The sequence below is a fragment of the Geotrypetes seraphini genome, chromosome 4 (genome assembly GCF_902459505.1).
Source record: "Geotrypetes seraphini chromosome 4, aGeoSer1.1, whole genome shotgun sequence".
Taxonomy (NCBI): domain Eukaryota; kingdom Metazoa; phylum Chordata; class Amphibia; order Gymnophiona; family Dermophiidae; genus Geotrypetes; species Geotrypetes seraphini.
The window spans coordinates 226,398,067-226,424,241 of NC_047087.1; the positions used below are offsets into that span (position 1 = coordinate 226,398,067).

At 38.5% G+C, this 26,175-nt stretch overlaps 1 protein-coding gene across 3 annotated transcripts in view; it reads left to right on the forward strand.

Annotated features, from left to right (window-relative positions):
- The window catches only part of KCNMA1 (potassium calcium-activated channel subfamily M alpha 1), a 1,372,671-nt gene that overhangs the window by 1,300,937 nt on the left and 45,559 nt on the right, over positions 1-26,175 (forward strand). For 2 of the 3 annotated variants that reach the window (XM_033940852.1, XM_033940854.1), the window contains one exon: positions 13,659-13,687. The exons of the other annotated variant lie outside the window; for it this stretch is intronic. In XM_033940852.1, the coding sequence (XP_033796743.1) occupies positions 13,659-13,687 (29 nt within the window). The remainder of the gene's footprint in view (positions 1-13,658; positions 13,688-26,175) is intronic. 3 annotated transcript variants of the gene reach the window in all.

Here is a 26,175-nt window from a genome sequence, read left to right on the forward strand (position 1 = left end):
AAGTTTCGTTCAAATCGATCAAGCCGTTTTTGAATTACTGTGAGAATGGCAGCTTTTTACATTTTTTCCATTGACATGAATGGGTGAAATCTGATTTTATGTTTGTAGCTCCGCCCACGTGTGCAGGTGGGCCGCGAGACCCCCAGAACATATAACCCCAGGTAGTGAGGGATCTGCATACCAAGTTTCGTTCAAATCGATCAAGCCGTTTTTGAATTACTGTGAGAATGGCAGCTTTTTACATTTTTTCCATTGACATGAATGGGTGAAATCTGATGTTCTGTTTGTAGCTCTGCCCACGTGTGCAGGTGGGCCGCGAGACCCCCAGAACATATCACCCCAGGTAGTGAGGGATATGCATACCAAGTTTTGTTCAAATCGGTCAAGCCGTTTTTGCGTGATCGCGGCACATACACACACACACACACACATACATACACACATACATACCTCCGATTTTATATATATAGATTTGATTATAATGCTTATCAGCATTTCTAAGTGTTTTAAATTAATAAAAGTGGGGGACATGATTATAAATGTACAATAGACTCATATAGAACATAGATAGACCAACTCAAAGACATAAGGTAAAAGAGATGAACTACAATATTTATAGCAAAGAGAGACGTTAAGGTTTGAACGAAGGGTGGAGGAAAATAAAATAGTAGTAAAATGTATCGCTGGTTGAAATAAACATGATAAGAACATGGGCTATGCTCTAATCATAAATATCAAAAGTGTCCTTAAAGAGAAAGATTTAAAGGTTCTTTTAAAAGTTATCTAATTTACCCCCTCTTTTACGAAACTGCGACAGCAGTTTCTAGTGCAGAGAGCCGCGCTGAATGGCCCACACTGCTCCTGATGCTCATAGGAACTCTATGAGCATCGGAAGCAGCATGGGCCAATCAGCACGGCTCCCTGCACTAGAAACTGTTATTGCAGTTTTGTAAAAGAGGGGGTGAATTAGATAACTTTTAAGAGAACCTTTAAATCTTTCTCTTTAAGGACACTTTCAATATTTATGATTAGAGCATAGCCCATGTTCTTATCATGTTTATTTCAATCAACGATACATTTTAGTACTATTTTATTTTCCTCCACCCTTCGTTCAAACCTTAACGTCTCTCTTTACTATAAATATTGTAGTTCATCTCTTTTACCTTATGTCTTTGAGTTGGTCTATCTATGTTCTATATGAGTCTATTGTACATTTATAATTTCGTAAAAGGAGGCCTTAATCTCTTCCCTGAGATAGATGAGTAAGGAATTCCAAAGTTGGGGGGCTATAACTGAGAAATTCTCTGTACGTCTTGTATTGATGGCCTTCAAGGGTGGAATGGATAAAAAGTGTTGTTCATTTGATCTTAAGGTCCTTGAAGGAGTCTATGGTAGAAGGAGTGTATCAAGAAAAACGGGTTTATTTTTTTGATTGAATTTTAAAGATTAAGACCGCAATTTTATATGTAATTGTGTACGTAATGGGGAGCCAATGAGCATTTTTCAAAAGAGGGGGTAGCGTGATCATATTTTTTTTAGAATTTATGATGATTTATATTGCTGTACTTCGGATTATTTGTAGGTGTCTGATTTCTTTTTGTGTAATGTTTTTCTTTAAAGAGTTACAATAATCCAATTTCAAGATCACAAGAGAGTGGATGAGGATTTTAGTGCTGCTGGTTCAAGGAACTTAGACAATGATCGTATCTTTCGCAGTCTGTAAAACAATTTTTAACAACTGCGCTATGATCATGATAAGTTTTTGATCGAGGATTACTCCTAAGATTTTAATAGAATTGACCATTTTTAATGGCATACTGTTGAGCTGGATGGATGATGGCAGAAAAAGACCCTCTTTCCAGGAAAAGGGTATGGTTTTTGTTTTGGTTATGGTTAAAGCCAGCATATTATCTCTGAGCCAGTCGTTAATTTTCTCTAATTTCTGGTTGATGATAATTATATAGTTGTGATTTTCTATGTCAATTGGGTGGATAAGTTGGAAGTCATCCATGTAAGCAAATACAGAGAATCCAATTGATTGGTTGAGTATCAGTAATGGTGCCAAAAAAATATTGAAGAGGATTGGAGACAGTATAGAACCTTGAGGAATTCCATAGATATTAGGGTAAGAAGAAGATGAAGAGTTATTGAAAATTACTTTTGAGAAACGGTCTGAAAAGTAGGAGCAGAACCAGGACAGTACTTGATCTGAGATACCTATGGAGATTAGCCTATTGAGAAGCAACTGATGATCAATGGTGTTGAAAGCAGCAGAAAGATCAAGCAAAATCAGAAGGACAGACTTGTAGTGATCTAAAAAAATATAGAATTATGGTAGTTACTCCTATAAAGGAATGTTCTGTTGAGTGAATACTTCTGAAGTCAGTTTGATTTGGATGTAAAACCTGAGTTTTATCAATGAAATCTGTGATTTCATTCGATATCTTTCTCTGCGAGTTGGGCAATGAGTGAAATATTAGCAATGGTTGGTAGTTAGATTCTTCATTTTGCGACATGTTATGAACCTTAATGATCAGGTGGATAGTTGACTCTGTCCAATGCTTTGGGAGACACCCCATAGATAAACTATTCTTGACCAATTTATGTATAAAAGGGCCAAAAATAGAAAAGAGACGTTTTATTATTGATGCAGGGATAGGATCCAAATTTGCCCCTTTTGTATTAATGCTTTGGAGGAGTCTCTATAGGTCCTCAAGTGAGGGTAAATTAAAATTGGAGCATTTTGAGGTTGATAGAAATAGTGCTTGGTCCTCCTTGGGGGAGACAGAGGTGAATTTTACTTGAAAACAATCCCTGATTTTTTCAACTTTTTTTTTTTTAAGTAGTTTACTAAGTCCTGCACTGTGAGATGACTGTTCAATAAAGTATCTTTTTTGGAGTTAAATGTTGTCAATGATTTTAGAATGGAGAATAGTGCCAAAGAGGGTTTTTTTGCTTTTGTTATGCAATTAGAGTAGTAATTCTTTTTTGCCTGATTAATTTTGTGTTTATAGTAATTCCCTTGTTCTTTATATTTTTGTAACGTATCAAGAGTTTTTATGCAACACCATTTCCATTCTAGAGATCTTAATTGATTTTTAATTAGTGCAAGTTCGGCAGTGTACCAGGGATTCTTAAGTTTATTGGATATTATAGTATGGACACAGATTGGTGCAATATTGTGAAGGAGTGTTTGGGTAGCATTGTTCAATGCTTTAATCTGCTCATCTAATGAGGTGTTACAGAGGTTCTCCATTTTTAATGAGAATAAGAAGGAAACGGTTGTATCAAGTTTGCTATAGTCTCTGAAGGAGACAGATTTGGTACAATAGGGTTTTTTAAAGAGCTTTGGATAATATTTTGTAGTAATGAAGAAGTGGTCAGACCAGGGTACTGATCTGATTGTAGGGGAGGAAAGGAGTGACTATTGGAGTTTTGGACGAAGATTTGGAAATTAATGCATACATGCGTCAATTAGTGCATATTAAAAAGTTTTAATGTTTATTAAAAAATGTCATTAAAATGATTGCAGGACCTGAACTGAAAACATTTCTGAAATTCAGGAATAAAGGCCAAACAAACAAATCAAAATGTGTTTGGATTTTGCTCTGATTACTAATTTCTTTAATGACTTTGTAAATGTTGTAGCTTTCTAATCCCAATTTTCAGTGTTTATTTTCTTTAATAGTTTCCTATACTTCGTCAGTTCTCTACACAGTTTATTCCTGAAAATAAGATTTCCATTCCATTCTATTTCTTTTTCCCCATGATTACCCCAAACAGGGCTCTATGAGCGTTCTCGTTTGCAGTTTTCAAAAAGGTAAAACTTAGCATACCTAGGAACTATACATTTTTACACTTAAAATCATCAATAGTTGACTAATATATACTGTACTTTGAAAATAAAAAAATTTCAAAATTTTAAGAGAAATGACATAACACCCCCCCCCCCTCTATTTCACTAAGCCATGGCAGAGGTTTCTACTGCAGCCCAGAGCGCTAAATGCTCTGACACTCATAGAATCCCTATGAGCATTGGAGCAGCGTCAGAGCCTTTAGCACTCTGGGCCTACCATATCTTAGTAAAAGAGGGCCGTCATCAGGGATCATCCTAATTTTGAAAAGTAATTGATTCCAGCATTTAACCATGTAATATGAAAAGTGTCCGATAACATCAATTTATATACTACACCTTTCATGCTAGGATACGATAACTCTAGAGTAGACGGTGCCTCACATTCCTTAATCTGTTATGATCTGTCAAAATCAAATTCACCATATATTTTGGAATCTTGCATTAATTATAAAAAGAATAAAAACACATAATTTAAAAATATATCTTGTTTCTAGCGGTGACCAATGCAAACTAACAAATGATTCCTAATCTGTCTTAATTCTTCTAAGCTCGTTATAAGCCTTGTCTTTTACTTAATTTGCCTAGGATCTTCGCCTACCCTACTTCCCTTCCTTCCTCAAGTTGCTTAGAGCCTGTTTAGGTGTGTGCGATGCACAAATATTAGATTAGATTAAATTAGATTAATTTTATTGTTGTTTCAAAAGGTTTTCTAATAAGATCCTGAATTTGAATGTCAAAATGTAAATATCTATCTGCCTTAACCCCTAATCCCCAGTATTTGCATGTTCTTTCTTCCATCAGACTCCTAGCTCCTTTTTTCTAAAGAATTCAATGTTATGCAGTGGACTGTTAATGATGCTATCAAGATCCTTTGTCATATTATCCTGCACAGTCACCACAGTTCCATTCAGCTGCCATATTTCTTTGGCATGACACTGGATGTTATTTTATTGTTCATCAACTTTGATCAACATATCTTGGGAAAACACATTGTAGTGACCTGTAAGACCTTTTTAAAATACGTCTATCAGCCTTAAATTGTTTAGATATATTTTACTTCTGTTAGTCACACTCTCATTTTGTTTCTCTCAAAACAGCAAGAAGGAGAATGTCAGAATTTGCCAATTCAGAGCAATCTGAATACTTTTACTATGACCCTTAGTGCTAGGCAATATCAACTAATTTTGCAAAGTCCACCTTTTTAAATCCTTCAGAATTTGTGATTCCTGGGGAATAACATGTTCTGTGATGCTGTGACTTTTCCCTTCATCTATCCTTTCCACTATTGCTGGCTTTTACTCAAAAACAGCACTCGGCACTTGTTGCCATCCAATTAATTATCTCCATTTAATTACCTCCATTAATTACCTCCATTTTCAACAAAGAGTGGTTTATTAATGGCCGCAGCCATAAATGCCAACTGTCAACATCATTAGCACAACACATATAAACATTTGAAGAACTATTCCTAATGCAAAACTTTGAAACCATTCAACATAACTGCTCATATGTAATCAACCATCATCATGCTGGACATCACATCTTCTCATACTCCACTTGTAGGGTTGGCTGCCCGTTTGGCTGGGACACTGCACATCTCGCAGGGGTGCCGTTCAAGCTGCCCCCATCCCGGCTTTCTCCCATTCCCGAGTATGGAAGCGGCCCCGTCACATGTCATTTGAGTCGTTGCTACCTGGCCTCTCCACCGTCCAAGCCGGCAGATATGCCTCTTGAATGTTCCCATCAGTAGCTTCCTGTGATGCTATACACTGCCACTTTATACTGTCACCCCATGTGATTGTGTGTGATGTCCCACCCTGCATCTATAGCTGCGATGAGATAAGGGGACCGGGTGAGAGGAGAACGCTGTTACCTCACCGCCGGCTTGGTTGAAAAGGGGTCCTCTGTTTCCGCAAACTCTCCTAGCACCCATTCCACTCTGCCCCCTTTCCCTGTTCTCCCTCCCTATTGGTGGTTTTATCTCCCCCACCTGCCTTCCCCTTTCCCTCAACTGGCCATGCCCTCAGCCATTTTGTCACTGCTGCCCTCTATGCGGCGGGGTGCTTGTCCTAAACCGGAGTAGAAGTAGATGCTTTGATGCTCATAGAATACCTATGAGCATCTGAACATTTACCTCGCTGACCCTCAGTTTAGTGAAAGGAGCCCTATATTTGTGAAGAAAAAAAATTAGCAAATAAAAAAATATATATAGGCCCCCTTTTATGAAGCCGCATTATGGTTTTTTTTATCACCGGCCATAGCAGTATTAGCTCCAGTGCTGATAGGAATTCTATCCCCCCCCCTTCACAAAACTGCAAAAGCGTTTTTTTTGTGTGTGTAGGCTGGTACACTGAATGCTCTGCGCTGCTCCCGATGCTCATAGAGTTCCTATGAGCGTCGGGAGTAGCGCAGAGCATTCAGTGTGCCAGCCAGTGCTAAAAACAGCTTCCACGGCTTTGTAAAAGGGGGTTGTGAGCACTGGAGCTTTTACCGCCAAGGCAGGTGATAAAAAAGCCTAGCAAGGCTTCATGAAAAGGGGGGATAGTGTGGTGCCTTTTTATTGGAATAATAGTACATGTCCACCCCCTAAATCTATTACACAGAGGTGGCATTTAGGTGCCTCTTAGACACTTAAATGTGCACTTTCCAATGTAAGTGCCAGCAGGTACTTAAGTGCTATTCTGTAATGGCACATAAAGATAAAGGGGTGTTTATAGGGGTGGTGAATGGTCAGGCAATGGACGGTGCTCCCACTTATGTACATAACTTACAGAATATTGTCAGTTATGTGTTTTCATGTCACATTTATGTGGCCACAGTTATGCCAGGTTTATGGCTGGGGTAACTGGAGGTATAACACAGAAGCAAATCCACAAACACGCCAGCGTATACCAAGGAGTGGAAATGTCCAAAGAAGACTGGTGAACTCAGATGTATTGCATAAAATTCCTTTATTTCTTCAAAACAGTGATTCAATGACTCGACATGTACATGTTTCGGCCAAAATGGTCTGCCTCAGGTCTTCCTGAAGAGATCGGGGCAGGATCATGAATGGTGACAGCGGCAGCATTTGTTTCAGCTGCCTATGGATTATTGGATAAACGCTTTTATGTGAACCTATTTTAACCTCATTGCGTGATTTGCAAGACTCCTGAGGCAGGCCATTTTGGCCGAAACATGTACATGTCGAGTCACTGAATCACTGTTTTGAAGAAATAAAGGATTTTTATGCAATACATCTGAGTTCACCAGTCTTCTTTGGACATTTCCACTCCTTGGTATATGCTGGTGTAACTGAGGGCATGTGAATGTTTAAGCAATTATAGAACAGGCCTTTACCATGCGGTATCTGGATACCTAACCCCCTCTTCCACGAAACTGCAATAGCAGTTTCTAGCGTGGGTAGTCGCACTGAATGGCCCGCGCTGCTCCCAATGCTCATTGAGTTCCTATGAGCGTCGGGAGCAGCGCAGGCCATTCAGCACGGCTGTCCGCATTAAAAACTGCTGTCGCAGTTTTGTAAAAGAGGGGGCAAATCTAGGCAGCTAATTGTAGAATTGCCTCGATCATTAATATGGCAAACATACACTACATGCATTAAGTGATAAGATGGTCCAGCATTTTTCAAAGAACATATTTATCAGAGCAAAGGCAGTCAAGCCTACTCATACTTATGTTCACTTATTATTGAAATTTTTTTTTTTTTAAACATTAGTACTGCAAAATTCCAGAAAAAAATATAATCAGCATTTTCTGAAAGGAGCCTCCAGAAATCCTTTTTTAAATGGTTGACTTTATTGTTTAAACATTGTAGCAGCAGTTAATATAGAGAATTAAGATATAAAATGAATTTCAGTATTTTTAAGTTATAAAAAATTATTTTGCAATTTGAAATATAGAGATCACAGGGGCCCTTTTACTATGCTGTGGTAAGCTTAAAATGATATATACCGCAGGATGTGTTCAGGCATCCTGTGGTACGTTTCAAACTGGTACGTGCTAAAATATATTTTTTAAATTTTTGGTGAAGGGGTTGGAGAATGGGTGTTCCCATGCTAATTAGCACATCCTTATTACCATGTGCTAAATGGTTAGTGCAGGATGACCATGTGTGCCTTTACCTCCTATAAAATATGAGTCAGCAAGTGCTTCCATAGTAATTTTTTTAAAGGCAAAATGTTACTGGCAATATTAGGCCCTGGCCATTAATTGAAGAAATAGAAAATCAGCCATTTTACTGTTGCAGTAAAAGTGGCCTTAGCAAATAGGAAAAACCCACACAAGGGAACGCTAAGGCCACTTTCCCCACAGTTTTGTAAAGAAACATCATTGGACTGATTTGAGTTTGAAATGTCAAATTAGACCACATTCTGGACACTATTTGGCATAAATTGATGGGTTATACAGTATTAAAGATAACCATTTGAAAGCATTCTACACGATGACAAGAATTTTCACTTGAGTAGAGGGGTAACTAGTGGTAACTTTTGTTTAACTAAGCATGGCATTTTGAAGAAATTTGTCTGCTGTGCAATTGAACAAGCAAACTGAGTACTTTTACTAGCAAATTAACCTGGTATTGTAATTCACAGCTTGGATTGATAATGAATGGCAGTGGCATAGTAAGGGGAGGGCAGGGGGGCGGAGCATCCTAGGCAACATCTTAGTGAAGGCGCTGGCACCCTCCCCCCCATAACTCTTTAAATTTTTGCCAGCGTGAGCAGCTACTCTGACCTGTTGTGCATGCTGACCTGGCTGCCTCTGAAATCACTTCTGGGTCGCGGGGCCAGGAAGTGACATTAGAGGGAAAGTCAACGGGTCAGAGAAGCTGCTCGTGTTGGTGAAGATTAAAAAGTGGTATGGGGAGGGCATGGGTGTGCTGTGGGGGGCATGGGGGCGGCACCACCCCGGGCACCTCCTATCCTTGCTACGCCACTGATGAACAGTATTTTGAAATCAGTCATTTTACATTTAACATTAATTATATTTTCAACCATTGTAGTACTCATTCCAAATGTGCTTTCATTTTGTACAAGAAAATATACATAAACATACAAGCTCACATAGCCAGAATGTGTTTTGATATGGTTTTATTGATGGGGCAGTACCTTTTTATATTATGGAAATTACGGACCATTAAAAATATTTTGATCCAGTGTCTTTTAGACTATTGGTACAATCATTGATCTTACCCATTCTGGATTATTGCAATATTATCTATTTGGGATCCTCAAAAAATTTTAAGAAGTTTGAGAATAATTCAGAACACTGTAGTCCGACTGATTTTTGGTCTGAAGAAGAATGACCACGTCAGCCCATATTATCGTTTATTGCATTAGTTAGCGTTAGAAGTAAGAGTACTATTCAAATTTTCTTGTATCTGTTTTAAGTTGATATCGGGATTGTCTCCAGTTTATCTTTTCCCTCACTTTGATTTATATAGACCATTAATGAATACAAGAAATTTCCACTTATTTGCCTTTCCTAAGCCAAATGGTGTTCGTTATTAGTCCTTCTTTGATAGGACCTTAGCGTTTCAAGCAGGTAAACTGCAATTTTGGCTTAGTGAATGTATTCATCAAGCCACATCTTACTGCTCTTTTCGAAAATTAGTCAAGTCTTCTCTGTTTGACAAATTTATTACTTAACTTGGTATTCTTAAGATTGTAACCATATTTTTAACTTTTTATTGTATAATTTTATTTTTATGGTATGAATGTATTTCGCTGACTGTCCAGTTAAGTGTAAACCGCCTAGAACCTTTGGTAATGGCGATATAAAAGAATAAAATTGTTATTATTGTTACTTTAGCAGAATAAACTGGAGATTGGTTTGAACATTTGAGATGCATAGATCTGGAACAGTATTTCTAAACCTAGTCCTCAGAAGTTCAGAACACACCTCTGCAAGTCAGGTTTCAGGATAAATTTGCATGCACAACTTCCATTATATGGAAACTTATCTTATGCATATTCATTGTGGGTATCCAGAAAATCTGACTGTTTAGGCATGTCCTGAGGAATGGGATATTCTGTATACAGGGTGCCATGTGATTATGCAAACCAAGTTAAACAACATTAATTGGACCCTGTGAACTATAGCCTCCTTTGAGCGGCAGAGATTTTACTGCAGCAGCGGCCAGCAATAAAAAATTCCAAATGCTGATTGATAAAAGGGGGCCTAAAATTTATCCTGCACTAGAAACATGTAGAGCCCGATATTAACCCCCCCTCCCCCCCCAAAAAAAAAGCAATCCTAAATTTATGCTGTTAAATTAGGCTCCTAAATTTGTGTCAAACTCCCATATTGGCCAAACTTATGAACATAAATCATCGACTGCAATGTTACCTTAAGATGACTTCTTAGATTTGTGACCTATTTTCAGCCAAATTTATGAGCAGAATTTTTCATCTGAAAATTAATCTTAATTTAGGAACTTAAAAATGATGCTTATAAATTTAGGCCTGCCATTCATTTCACCTAGATTTGTGGGCCTAATTTATGAGCCTATTGCTGGAAATCAGTACAAAGCTCCTAACTATTTCCCCCGCCCTAAATCCATCCCCATTACACCCACTTTTTATGCTCCTAAATTTAATAGTTTAGTGAAATTTTGAGTATCATGTTATATACTGCGCTGTATTAAATTGTCAAAGAGGCCAAATTATGACCATAAGTCTCAAAGGGATCCTTTTAATAAAGGGTTTTAAGCCCTAATGTGTGTTTAGCCCAGGAAAAAAAAAGCTTACCACAAAACAGATTAAAGTGGTTTGTGATATTTTGCCTGTTGGTGTGCATTAAACTGTATTTTAACACGTATTAAAAAAAATATTTAATGAAGGGTGTGTCATGGGCAGAGAATGGGTATGAAAGCATTACCCAGCTAGCTTGTTTCGATTATCAGCATGTGCTAACTGGATAATGCAGGCATTAACACAAGATCCCTTAGCACCTCCTAAACAAGAGGATCTAAGGCTCTGATTCTATAAAGTCCATCTAAAGTTAGGTGCCGATATCATTGCCTAACTTAAATGAATAATAGCCTTAACTGGTACCGATTTTGTCATTCAACTTCTCACAATCAGCTTCAATTGGACTAAATTGAAAGTGCTATTCCCCTCCCCCCAACAATATCTGTCCTTTTCCTCTTTCTCCTATCACCAATGCTGTCCTCTCATCCCCTGTATCAGGCTCAACACCAAGCCCCCAGCTTAGGGTTACCAGACGTCTGGGAAAACCCAGACATGTCCCGGATGGACTTTCCAGAACCCAGCAATTTGCCCGGGTTTTAGAAAGCTCTGACGAGCTCTGGTCACATCTGGAAAGGTATCTGAGCATGCACAGATAACATCACACACTTCTGTGTGTGCTCCAGAGCCTTCAGACGCGGCCAGAGCTTGATGGGGAAGAAGAGAGGAAGTTTTGGGGGGCATGGCTAGAGGCTGAACTGTTAGGGGCTTGGGCAGAATGGGCTGGCTGAAGGTAAAACTGGGCGGGACCAGGATAGAATGGGGCAGGGCTGGAGGCAGAACAGGGTGTAGCCATTTATCCAGATTTTTGAAGCCCACAAAATGGTAACCCTACCCCAGCTCCCATTTCTCACCTGCCCCCCAGCCTACATACCCAGCACCACTAAATCCACTACAGAGAAAGTGATTCTATAAAAAGTAGATTCTTAGCGGGTGTGCATTTTTGAGTTAGGTGCCTCTTTGTAAATTAGGTGCTGTGATGCTCCAATAACTTCACGCAAAGAAAACCCTAGAATAAATATGGTGTGCTTAAATGTTAGGATGCTGAGCACCACCTAAGCATGCTTAGGTGATGCAAAACATGATTCTATAATGGGTGCCTACGTTTTTATAGAATCGGTGCTGATATTGGCGCCTAACTTTAGGCAGACTTTAGATTCAGGGCCTGAGTGCTCCTGTGTTAATTTTTGGCAGGTACCATGTGCTAATGTGCCAAAAAAAAGTCAACAAATAGGACACAGCAAATCTGAGTTTAGCAAAGTCCCACCTTAGAACATATTAAGACCAGATTGCATCACACTTTAGTAAAAAAAAAAAAGGCTCCAAAATTAGGAGCATAAATCCTTTGAATATTGAGCCCAAAATTTCTGCAAAATGTGTTGTGCCTGATAGAAAATATAGTGAAACATGCAGACCAGAAGAACTATGTAAAAAATATGGAACTGTATTTCTAAACCTAGCTCTCAGGACACACTTACATATCAGGTGTGTACTATAAATGAGGGAAAAAACATCTATAATGCTATACTTTATTTTTCTGCTCTATAGGGATGTGCACAGGGGAAATAATATGGTTCATTTTCAGATTTGTGGCCTTTGTTCTCAATTTTCAGGATTTTGTTTTGGGGTTTTTTTTTTTGTTTTTTTTTTTGCAGTTTGTATTTAACACACGAGAACTTTTAAAAGTATGCAAGTCAACATTATGTGTGCTCATTCATTGATTAAATGTAAGTTAAATTGATTTGGGGCCTGATTCTATAAAAGATGACTATAGTTAGGCACATAGGTCGTCACACCTAGCCGATCTAGGCACCTAACTCCCCCCCCCCACACTCTTTTTCTACGAGCGTCAAAGCATGTATCGCTGCGGGCCATGGTAGAAACCTCTACGGCAGCTTAGTAAAAGGGGGGAGGGGGTTAATTTTTTAATTGGCTCAGTCAATGCTGACAAATGAACAACAACAACAACAACAAAAAATTTCAGGTAGGCGCTTAACTTAGTAGGTGCAATGTAGGCATCTACACTGAGGTGCCTACTAGCACCTACCTGAAAAGTAGGTGTAGCTAGGGCAGAGTTTAAGTGTGGAATGAGTTAGATGCCAAGAAAACCCTAGCATAATATACCGGATGCCTAGTGGCGCCTAACTCAATATTGGCACCACCTGGCGCAATTCTATAAACAAAAAGAAAGGGTATTAACAAATTCTCGTTCCCCCAATGTATGTCAGTATAACAGAAAAAGGGGCAGAGTCAGCCATCTATCTTATTCAAACACTTGCAATGAAGGGGACATCATATATTTTTGAGCAATCGAATCACGGGATCTCTTATAACGCCCAGTTATTTCAGATCCCCTTCCTGAATTTTAATCTTAAATCATCCGTCCCCTCCCTCTATCATACCTAAATCCAAATGCTTTGCACATTCAGTTATTGGCAGCAACGCTTATCTTGATGGTCTTCTATAGACTTCGGCGCTGGCCCAGCTTTTTTCATTCCATAAATGGCAACTAACTTTGAATAACATGTGGTAGGCGCTGTTCCCCTAGGCACCTACCAACGTAGGCACTGTTTATAGAACCAGGCCCTTTGTGCGCACTAAATTTTTCAAGGCGTGCTGATTAACCCAATACCTACTAACAAAGTACATCCCTATTCTCCTAGATTCCATTTTAAGGACTGCAAATAGGGAAATTTAGGGCTCCTATTACAAAGGCGCGTTAGGGCCTTAACGCTAGCATTGAGCTGGTGTTAGTTCTAGAAGCGTAGCGTGGGATTAGCGTGCACTAAAAACACTAGCGCACCTTAGTAAAAGGAGCCCTTAATATTTTTCCAAATTAGATTCTGAGTTTACAATTATACAGGGGAGATGGGGGGTAAGTAGTGAAATTATGCTGTATTTAACAGAATAGCTAGACCTTCCATGAATGGCAATCAGGCTGTGCCCTAAATATGTTTAATGTGCCAGTTATATGCTAGTTAAAGTGCTTAGCAGGAATTATAAACAGTATAAAAGCATTGGAACACTTACATAGCTTACTTCTTTTTCTAAAGTGCAACAAGGATGAATAGAATGGGTCAAGGTATGACAATTAACAGTTCTGCATGATCTAGCGACTGCTGTGGGTTTCCTTCTTTAACTTTGTCCTTGTGAAAATTTGTGAAGATTAAACCCCCCTCCCCCCAAAGTGACAAACTTTTTTCAGTTATTTCACGTTTATTTTTGTACAGTGTTTTTGTTTGTTTCGCTTTCCAAGGAAACTGGCTGCTGCTGCTGTTGCTGTCGCTGTTGGTGAACTGCCTTTTTTTTTTTTTTTTTTAACTCTGTCTTCAGCTTGCCTTCTTTTGCATGTTTCCCCTGGACATTTTGGTGCATCATTTCCTGCTTAAATCTTTTTTTTTTTTTTTTAAAGGAAATGTTTTCTTGGGTAATTTGAACCTAACCCCCTCATTCCATCATTATCTGTAGATTCAAAAATGTCTTCATGTATCTGTCCATTCACATTTACAGTTGTGACGGATTTCTGTGTTTTTAAAGAAAAATACAAATTCTATCCTTATGCCAGCATGCATCTTTAATATATGTTCATACAGTTAGAAGTTCAAAATAGGTGCAACATTTAAGGGGCCCTTTTACTAAGCTGCATTAGGCGCAAAAATGGCCTAACATGGAACACGCTAAAGTGTTCTTTGTTAGTTTAGCCATTTGCAGTAATTGTTTATTCATTTTTTTGAAGGGGGGGGGTCAGGAGTGCAGAGTGGACATTCCTGGGCTAAGCAGTTAGCACATCAACATTACAACATGGTTAACTGGTTAGCGTAGAGTTAACATGGGACAACATTCCGTCTCTAAAATAGGTGGCAGTAAATGATCTTGAAATGATTTTTGTAAATAGCTCTGCGCTAATGCTCACATTAGCACATGGCAATATATATTTTTTAAATGTAGCCCTTTTTCATGGCCTACAAATGGCCTAAGTGTGTGGGAAAGAACCATGTAAGGGGCAATAAGGCCATTTCTTATCGCAGCTTAGTAGGAGGGCCCCTTAGTAGCAAAATAAATTATAGGCGTGATGGCCATCATAAATGCAAAACTGTATATCGTTGGAAGGACTGTGTAAACACAAGCATAGTCTAAGACAAGGTTACTGGTACCTGGGTGTTAGGGTGCAACCTAAAAAAAAAACCTGTGAGAGAAATTTAATCCACCTTTTGCTGCAAACATCATTAATTCACTGCTCTTAAAGTATTCTTTGCTATATTTTAAATGCAGAAAACATAGCTCTTTTACTAAGCTGCATTAGGCACAAATGTGTGTCTAGCAGAACTTAAAATGGCACACTGCAGAATGCACTCGGGTGTCCTGCAGTTATGGCTAAATGTGCGCATGCTAACCACCTAGGCCTGGATTCTATAAATAGTGTCACGATTGGCAGCCACCCACAAAAGCGGCGCCCATCACTTATCAATCATGCAATGGCGCTGTTTATAGAACCGCTCCTATAGCACAGAAAGGCACCAGAAAGGTAGGCCATGGTTTTCAAGGCTTACATTTACGGCACCTCTCTGAGATGAGAATCACGCCTACGGACGCACCTACCGACATATAAGGATACTTTCAGCGTTAACCATGCCTATTTTACCCTTAAGTGCTGGTAGGCACCTCCGTAGTCACGATTCTGGCACCGTTTGTGGAGGCGCCATCATTTTTTTAAAATGAATTTTAATTGTTTTTAAACAATTATTGTGGCAATTAAAGGCAATTAAACCAATTAAAAATGACACCATTAGGCCTAGCTAGTGGTGTTATGTATAGAATTTGTGCCTTACTGAATTTTTTTTCTTTTTTTTTGGAAGGGGTGTGTTGGGGGCAGAGAGTATTTATGTACTAATCGCTTAGCGCAGCTACATTACCGCTTGCTAGCTGATTAGTGTAAGGATAGGGCATGAGCCCTTATCTATAAAATGGGTGGCTGTAAGTACTCATGCCATAATATTTTTGAATTGCCACTGCACTAGTGGAAACAGCGCATGGCCATTGATATCTTTTCTGCGCTTTTTGCTGATGAGTTTGTATTTTGTCTGGCTGTGACCTTTTCACTTTCAATAAAAATATATTTAAAAAATAAAATAAAATATACAAAAAGGCCACTTTTGTCAGTGCAATGGTCAGTGCATGGGAAAGATCCACATAAGGGCATACTTTTTACTGCAGCATAATAAGAGGACCCCTTTGTCCCTATCCCAGGGGGTGGGCAACTCCGGTCCTCGAGGGCCAAAATCCAGTTGGGTTTTCAGGATTTCCCCAATAAATATGCATGAGATCTATTTGCATGCACTGCTTTCAATGCATATTCATTGGGGAAATCCTGAAAACCCAACTGGATTCCGGCCCTCGAGGACCGGAGTTGCCCACCCCTGCCCTAACCTGTGTTCTGTGTCCTTTTTGTTCTGTGCATATAAACTTCTACTTATTTATTTTAGTTATTTATGTACTGCCTATCATTGGCAGCAGAATGCCGCTTTGATTGAGAGGGCCCAGAAGCTCCGCCATGGCACACAACCTCTAAACAGCTCCCGAGTTCTCCACCCACCTCCTCCTAGTGCTTTAGATTTAAATCTTCAGCAGCCATCGTGCAACATCCACAAGCAGGCCTGCCTCCGGAAGTAGAATGGGACAAGGGGGCCGGAATAAGTCTTCCAGAAGTGTAGGGAGAACGCTACTAAAAGAAAATGACTCTGCCAGAGAGCAAATTAGGGTCCAAGGAATAGGATATAGGGGTAGGGTGAATAAAAGTTCGCCTAGAGATAGGGGAAATAACTCAGAGTTTAAGGGATGGGGGACGGGACCGGACATTTGCTAGTAGAAAAGGGTTGTAATTGGGTGAGCCAATGGGTAGGAATGGTGCACTGCTGCTAGATGGGCCTGAGGTGAAAGTGTAACTGACTCTGGAATGGAGAAAGCTGCTAAAGGAAAGACAATGGGCTGAAAACATTGATGTCTAATGCTGTGGTTGAATGGGAAAGTTAAGATGTGATGACTAAGGCCAAATAAGGAAGACTGGTGCCGCGGAGGGAGATAAAAAATTGAGGGGTCCTTTTACTAAGCTGTGATAAGAAATGGCTTTAGCATGCCCTTATGCAGGTATGTCCTGTGTGCTAAGGCCATTTCTACCCCGGCCATGAAAAAAAAATATGTCTGTACACTAATGCTAGCATTAATATGTATTATGAAATATGCACAATCAACTAATCTTCACAAGGGTGATTTATCCAGAAGATACTTTAAACAGTAGTAGTAACCTTAACTACCATTTGTATATACGCTTATGTGGAAACTTTTTCTATGTTCTTCCAGGATCCTCAGCGGCACCACTTGGAGCTCAATTAGATCTCATTGCTCCAAGCTTTATGTGTCAACTCGTCATCGGGTCCTTATTTATTCCAGTTATATATAAACTTATTAATTTCTCTTTGCTTTTGTATAATTAATTCATAGTTAAACATTCATTTATAAGCATATTACTTAGCTTTATCATGTGGTCTCTGGCTAGGGATTGTTATACCAACATGTTTCACTGTTATAGCTTTATCAAGGATAACCCCTAACTGTTATACCGCCAGAAGCTGTGACCACTATGTCCTCAGACACATAAAGCTTGGAGCAATGAGATCTAATTGAGCTCCAAGTGGTGCCGCTGAGGATCCTGGAAGAACATAGAAAAAGTTTCCACATAAGGGTATATACAAATGGTAGTTAAGGTTACTACTACTGTTTAAAGTATCTTCAGCATTAGTATGTAGCCATTATTAATAATAATAATAATAATAATAAATCACAGTCTCTTGTGCAAGTGATTTAACTTATAATGTAATTGATAACAAAAAATAAATTAATAAAAAAAACAACAACACAGAAGCATTTACTGCCACCTATTTAGGAGGTAGTAAGAGCTCTTGTGTTAACTGTGTGCTAACCAGTTAGCGCAAGGTAATATAGATTTGATAACTGGTTAGTGCAGTAATACCCATTCTCTGATCTTGACGTACCTCCTCAAAAATAATTACTGCTTGCTTAACCCTTTCAGGACCAAGGGACATATTTGTCCCATAACTTTAAAATCCTATAAATTTTGATTGGGATAGTCTACAGTTCTAAATTTGATATGTACGGATTCCATATGATACTGCCTTTATGTAAACAAACTGGTTCCGACATTCATTCATTAGCGTCGTTGCTAGATTGACGAGAAGATTCACTTGCCACACTGTCCATAAGCCAGAAGTGTGATTTTTTAAAATAAAAATAATGATATTTCACAAAAAAAATCAATTTTTTGGCATCTGCAAGCCCTTTTTACCATAAAAATGTCGTCAAAACCACAAAAATTGGCCTACGATCCTTATGGTCCTGAAAGGGTTAAGGGCTAATTTTCAAATCACATAGACACACAAAGTACCACAAAAAGTGGTAAAGATTTTTAGTGCAGCTGATGCAATAAATGCTCCAACACTCATAGAATTCATGAGTGTGGAAGCACTTACCTTGCTAGCCTGCACTAAAAACCTCTAGCGCAGCTTGATAAAAAGGGGGGAGGGGGAGTGCTTTGAAAATGAGCCCTTAGTGTGTATTCAAGATAAAACTAATGCGGAATGCTTTAGCACATCTGCATTAAACTATTTGCTGCATTAAGTGCACATTTTAACACAGCTTAGTAAAAGTTAGTGAGGTTGGAGGATTTTGAGGGGAATGATTGAAACCTGGAAGTGGGGATCAAATGAGAGAGGGGAGAAAAGGCTGGTGATTGGAGATAAGGGGAAGTGTGGTTATTGAGCAGGCACATACATATAGAAATATATGCACACAATCAGACACAGAATAAAGAGTGCCTTTGGGAATTGTATGCATTTTGTAAAGAATACCTTTCCAAACTATTTATATTTTGCAAATGTAAGACTCGGGATCCTTTTACTAAGGTGCGCTACAATGCCGCGCGTGCTAGACGCTAACGCCTCCATAGAGCTTGCGTGGGATTTGCTCATGCTAATCTTCAGCGCGCGCTAAAAACGCTAGCGCACCTTAGTAAAAGGAGCCCTCAATTTCACTCACAGGATTTTTTTTTTTTTTTAAAGATTCTAAGAATATCCAAGAACTATAAGATGCTCTTAGAACTCTGATGTCAATTATATAATCTGATGGGCAATTCACATGGTTATGCCAGCAGCATTGTTATTGAAATGGAATCAAACGAATCATTCATATGACAATCTCACTGCCTCAATTTGCATTTCTTTGAGGCTGCATCACAGATGAAAAATGAAAGTAGAATGAGTTGTCCAAAGAAGCATAAAATTAATTCCTATTTTAGAAGATGCACAAAAGTTTAAAAGTTCAAAGTTTTAGTCAAATTACCTTTCAAAACAGTGATTGGATTACGTTGACATGCCTTACTTTTTCTGTCATGTTCCTCTTTGCTGCAACAGCAAAAAAATTATGCATATTGAACCAAAAGAATTTTCTATTATCAGTGAGTTCCACTCACAGTCTAAAACTATGCCCAAAAAGTTGGTCATCATTATGTGTCACACCATAGGACTAAATCCTTTTGCATTATGATACCAAAATTCTTCTTGGCAATATTGTCTGTTCTTCACTGTTCCAACAGTGGTAGACTTTAAGCATTAATATGCAATGGCTAATTAATGATGCATACGCATATCTGCAGCAAAAGAGAAAACTCAGCTTTCATGGCTGCCCATTTAGAAGACATTTTTAATCCAGTCCTGGTCCTGGTTTTGAATTTATATCCCAAAGAAGTACAAAATTTGCAGACCTTGGTTCTATCCATTGAACTCAGTGCTAAAGGTCCCATAATGCATCAGGGTTGCGAGACAGACCTAAAATATCCTCACTGGAACTATTTATCTTGACAGTTATGCACTTCATCTGCAGAACATTCACAAAATATGTGTACTTAGAATTTAAGGGAAACATAAAAATAGATGAAAATGGTAACAAGTTTTCATTTATGGGATAATTTTGAAGATATTTTTGTTCATAAAATAGTCTATAATCTTAATTTATTTATTCAGTTTTCTATACCATTCTCCCAAGGGAGCTCAGAACATTTTACATTAATTTATTCAGGTACTCAAGCATGTTTCCCTGTCTGTCCTGGTGGGCTCACAATCTATCTAAAGTACCTGAGACAATGAGAGGATTAAGTGACTTGCCCAGGGTCACAAGGAACAGCGTGGGTGCTGAGGCTGTAGCTTTACCAACTGCACCACTCTAGAAATCAAAATGTAGTATGAGTGAGCCAAGTATAGCTCAATCAAGCCATTGTGACATCACTGATGAGGTTGGCTAACAGGCATTGGTGGAATGAGGCATTGTGATATCACAATACCAGCTCTGGTTATCAGAGACTGAAAATTTTCACACTATTTCTTCAATTTTCTATACTGCTCTGAGCTCGGAACAGTTTACATAAATTTATTCAGGTACTCAAACATTTTTCCCTGTCTGTCCCGGCGGGCTCACAATCTATCAAATGTACCCGGGGCAATGGGGTGGATTAAGTGACTTGCCCAGGGTCACAATGAGCAGTGTAGATTTGAACCCATAGCCTCAGGGTGTTGAAGCTGTAGCTTTAATCTACTGCGCCTGTGCCTAGATGCCTGCATTTACATGCTCATTGCATGTGTAAATGTCTAGAGCAATAGCACTTGTATGGGTATATGTGCACACCCTCTAAATACTTAAGTGCTATTCTGCAGATACCCACTTAATTTATGTAGAGCATATTTGCAAGGGGGCATGCACTTTGACGGAGTAAAGGTGGGACATAGGCAGGGCTCCCACTTATGCATGTAACTTACAGATACCAAGTTCTATAATGAAACCTGGGTGCCCGAGTTCTGTTATAAAATAGGCTCCTCTAAGTGGCTTCAGGGAATCTATATGGAGGCACCTAGTTACAGAGGTGCCACCATAACATATTATTTTAGGTCATATTGGTGTTAACATGCACTGATTGCCAGAGGATCATTTTATTCTGACCCCTGTATTTCCAGGTGTTGATGGGGTAGATATTAGGTAGAAAAACATAGGAAGAAACATATCTGCCTTGGAGCAGGTATAACTGTGTAGCAGTTTTATAAAGACACATAGGTTCCCTTATAGAATTCCAGCTGAACCACATATTTATACACTCAGGGGGCAATATTCATCCAGTGCCAGGCATTTCTGCTGACTGGCATTGAATATATGGCTTTATTTTTATCGACGACAACTTAATCGGTTATGCCGAATTTCAGTGCTAGCCAGTTATATCCTTAGTGGCTAAAGCTAGGTCTGCTATTTATTTGGACTATGTTAGCTGCTAAACATAGCAAGTGAGGTGATGAATATCTGTGCTTAGCCAGCTATGTTGCACGATATAGATGGTCAGCGGCTAGCCACTAACTGCATATATTCAATGGGAGATAGCCAGTTATCTCCCAATGAATATCCTTGATTAGGCACCAATATGCTATTTAACTGGCCAGGAACTGTTCCTGGCTGGTTAAATAGTTTTTAATATTGGGGTAAGACTTATGTCAGCCATAGAGCTGATGTGAGTTTAGGGGGAACCCCACCCATTCTTGCCTCCTGCATACACTCCGTTGCAATTACACACTACACCATTATTGAAGCTCAGGTATTGTAACATTATAAAAGCTCATAAATTGTGTCTCAGGTACAGTAACTATTATTGAAACTTATGTATTATAGCACCATTAGAGAAGCTTATGTAAACCACTCTGAATTGACTACATAGTCATTTGTAGTGGTATAGAATCTCAATAAACAACAAACTGTAGGTCCATTTTACAAAGCAGTGCTAAAAAGTGGCCTTAGCACACACTTAAACAGGGTCTTTCCCATGTGCTAAGGTCATTTGTAGCCCAGCAATAAAATGGCTGATTTTTGAATTTTTGTATTAAGTTTTTAAAGTTTTATTAAAATTTGATGTAATCACCTATCAGAAATTTCTAGGTGAAATATAGAAATAAAAACTATACAGTGCTATTGCCATGAAACAAGATTAGTACCTGAGCCCTTCACACCACCAGTCAATGCTGGTAGCTGGATATGGCGCTGTATTGAATACCCAAATTAGATTCAGACCATTGTGGTCAGTGGCTGCAAAACTTCTGACTACAGTGGACTGAATATTGGGTGGATGCTTCCAAGAACCATAGGCTACTACAACTATACGAGAAAGCACTTTCTCACAGACTTCATCCACTTAAGCACATATTCATTGAATAATATCCCACTAGATTGCGTCTCATGTATAAAAATCTTAGGGCTCACTTTCGACAAAAAATTGTCATTCCATGAACGTGGTTAAGTCTTGTTTGTTCAAGCTCTGGATGATCCATTCAATCTCAAAATTTTTAGAGCTCAAGTCTTTGAACATTCTGGTCCAGTCTTTAGCCTTCTCGAAATTAGACTGTTGCAATAGTTTACTTACTGGAATCACACAGAAGGAAATCAGGTGCCTACAAATAATTCAAAACGCCACCATCAAGTTCATTATGAAATCTAAAAAATTTGATCATGTGACTCCTCTCTTACAAAAAGCACACTGGCTGCCAGTAAAACATAGGATTTCTTTCAAAATTTCTTTATTAACTTTCAAAACACTAGAAACTAAAACTCCTCAATTCATCGAAAAAATATCTCATTCCTTATGAGCCTTCTCGTATCCTTAGATCTACAGACCATTATTAATCATTCCCTCATTGAGAATAATCAGTACCAAACATCAGGACATTTTCTCAGTAGTCGCACCTCAGCTTTGGAACATTCTACCCATCTCTTTGAGAGAAGAAAAAAACCTAGACCGCTTTAAAGGCCTTCTCAAGAGTCATTTATTTAAAGAAGCATTCAAAACTTGAATCTGATACTTCTTTCTATATTTCTTTAACTTCCATAAGAAACAACTTTCAGCATCCCTGTACCTTTTGTACTGTCCTTAATTGTTCTTTTTTTACTATATCATGTTAGTTAAGTTAGACTCGTCTCACATTAGTTAAGTCGTTTTAAATGCTGTTTTAAAACACTTATGTTATAATTATTTTTATTTTATTGATGCTTATTTTAATCCCCTTTTTTTCTTACCTGTAATTCACTTAGAAGTTTTGATAAGTGATAAAATCAAATTTTTAAATAAAACTTGAATTACTTAAACTTGAATCTATTCAGATAGCTCTGTTTTAATATATGGTATTTGTGACAGGACTTAAGTCATCTTGTTTTCCTGCATCTATGTCTAATATTCTGTAGATGTGAAGAGGCATTTTAGATAGTGCATCTAGGTCCAACTTTGGATGTCCTGAGAAGCACATCCAAAATCTGAATTCCAAAAATGTCCATTTTTGAAACAGCTAGATGTCAAAATCAATTTTTTTTTTTTTTAAATCACCTACTTAGATTTCTTGGCGGCCAGCAAGTCGAACTTTAGGACACCTAACTTTTTGGGGCATTTTCGACCACAAAAATATTCAAGTTCAAAATGTACAAATTCAGACCATTTGGATGTGGGAGGAGCCATCATTGTAATGGACTGGCCACACAGACATCCCAACAGAGAGGGATGGACAGAAGGACAAAGACGAGGCTAGTGCCTTAGTATTTTGCAAGTGAGAATTCATTTGGAGTACTGTGTGTAGTTCTGGAGACCACTCCTTCACAAGGAAATAAGTTGAATGGAATCAATTCAGAGGACAGCTACTATAATGGTCAATGGTCTTCATCAAAAAGCATATGGTGAGAAACTTAAAGACCCAAATATGTACAATATACTCTGGAAGAAAGGTGAGATAGAAGTGATATGATAGAGACATTAAGGGGCTCATTTTCAAAAATGTCCAAGTGGCATAAAAGGGTAGATGGACATTTTTCTCACCAAACCTTTCCAATTTGCTATTTTTGAGGGAGTGTAGAAAGTTTTGTTTGGGTGCGAAAAGGGTGGGTTTATGACTTGAATGTTTTTCTGCAATAATTGCAAAAAACACTTTCACCAAAAGGATGTATTGAAGGTATATTAAACAGAAGACACAAGCAAAGACCAGTCTTGATGGAGGAAAAAGCCTCAGACAGGGGCCCACCCACCTCCACAATGGTGGAATAACGGTGTTCAGGCGATCACTTCACTGGCATAAAACCTCCTACTGTAAAGGTCATAGCAATGTGTCGAATGTATCAAAAAATTGCTTTCAAGATTGAGTGATGCAGAGAAAAGTAATAATAACTTAACTTTCTCCTTAAGGATCGGAACACCAACGATGGCCAGCGTTTCACTGTTAAGCTGCCTCAGGGTGTCAACAAATCCGATCACACTATGAATATAAACATAAAACACTCAAATCAGAATAAATTTAGAAAGAAACCGGTGTGTATAGTGAATACAAAATATCTTAAAACCGGTTACATACCTCTCTTATCGGACGCCGCCGCGTCTCAAAAGATCCTAAGATGGCGGCATGGTTAGCGAACAAGATTAAATCATGCCGGTGTAATGACGTATGATTGCGTCAGCACCGGAAATGACAAGCCGGCTTTTTACAAGCCGGTAAAAGATTGTTTCATGCTTGTCAAGTCTATTTGGAATGATACAGAAAAGGCAATAAAAACTTTTTGATATATCAGAAGAATGCTTTAGTTATGCTATCTGAATCGTCTACTACTTTTAAAGTTTTAATCATTTTCTAATTTTCTATTGTTTTATTATTTTATTTCTTTTTGTGATTTTTTTGTGATTTTTCAAAAAAAAATTTTTATATAAAAATTTTTTATATATATATATAAAATTTTATTTTTTATTATTTATTGTATTCAATTACTTATGTTCATATGTTTTTAAGGTCTTTTCTTATTTCTATTACTTCTGCTTGTGTATATAGTTATACAAAACATATGAAACTATAAAGCCACATTCCAATCAGATCTAACATTCAGTCCAGCAGGTTCTTCACTGTTGAGCATATGGATCCAGAATTGCTCAGCTCGTAAGAGACGTTGAGATCTAGAGGTCAGATTGTCCGCAATGTGGTCAATGGCGCAACAGCGCAATTCAGAAAATGTGTGACTATGTTCTAGGCAGTGTGTCACCATCGGAGCTTGTAATCTGTTGTTACGAAGACAACTTTTATGTTCAATGACACGAGTTTTAAATAAACGTGTGGTTTGTCCTATATAAAGTTTAGGGCAAGGGCATACAAACATGTACACAACAAAGGAGGACGTGCAGGTAGTCAAATGTCTTAGTTTGAAAGTTTGCCCAGTGCATGGATGTATTAAGACTTCATTAAGTTCCAAGGTGACCTGACAAATAGAGCATTTGTCACATTTGTGATGACCAGTAGGAGACTCCTGAGGAGAGATACTTATGGTTAGGTCTTGACAAGCATGAAACAATCTTTTACCGGCTTGTAAAAAGCCGGCTTGTCATTTCCGGTGCTGACGCAATCATACGTCATTACACCGGCATGATTTAATCTTGTTCGCTAACCATGCCGCCATCTTAGGATCTTTTGAGACGCGGCGGCGTCTGATAAGAGAGGTATGTAACCGGTTTTAAGATATTTTGTATTCACTATACACACCGGTTTCTTTCTAAATTTATTCTGATTTGAGTGTTTTATGTTTATATTCATAGTGTGATCGGATTTGTTGACACCCTGAGGCAGCTTAACAGTGAAACGCTGGCCATCGTTGGTGTTCCGATCCTTAAGGAGAAAGTTAAGTTATTATTACTTTTCTCTGCATCACTCAATCTTGAAAGAAATTTTTTGATACATTCGACACATTGCTATGACCTTTACAGTAGGAGGTTTTATGCCAGTGAAGTGATCGCCTGAACACCGTTATTCCACCATTGTGGAGGTGGGTGGGCCCCTGTCTGAGGCTTTTTCCTCCATCAAGACTGGTCTTTGCTTGTGTCTTCTGTTTAATATACCTTCAATACATCCTTTTGGTGAAAGTGTTTTTTGTGATTATTATTGATATTCACCATATCCGAGTTTTTGTACTATAATTTCTGCAATAATTGAACATGTTAGAAAACATCCAGGGCACAATTTGGACATTTAAGGCTAGACCTGTTTTAACAATGAATAATTGCTGAAAAGGTATACAAACTGACCAGATGACCACTAGAAGGATAAAGGAATGACCCCTCCCACACACACACACACACACTTCCCCAGTGGTCATTGACCTCCTCTCACCACCAAGGATTAGATAATGACATGGGGACAAATTTTCTATGTCCCCAAGGGAACTCATTTTCCCATCCTGTCCTGGCAAGTTCTTTTCCTGTCTCTGCCCCCTTCCTGCAAACTCTGTCCTCATATGCACAAGCCTTAAACACTTTAAAATCATAAGTGTTCGAAGCTTGTGCAGTTAAGGCAGAGCTTACAGGAATGGAGCAGGAACAGCAACAAAACTCACAAGGATGGGATGGGAAAATGAGTTCCCACGGGGACAGGGAAAAATTTGTCCACATGTCATTCTCTA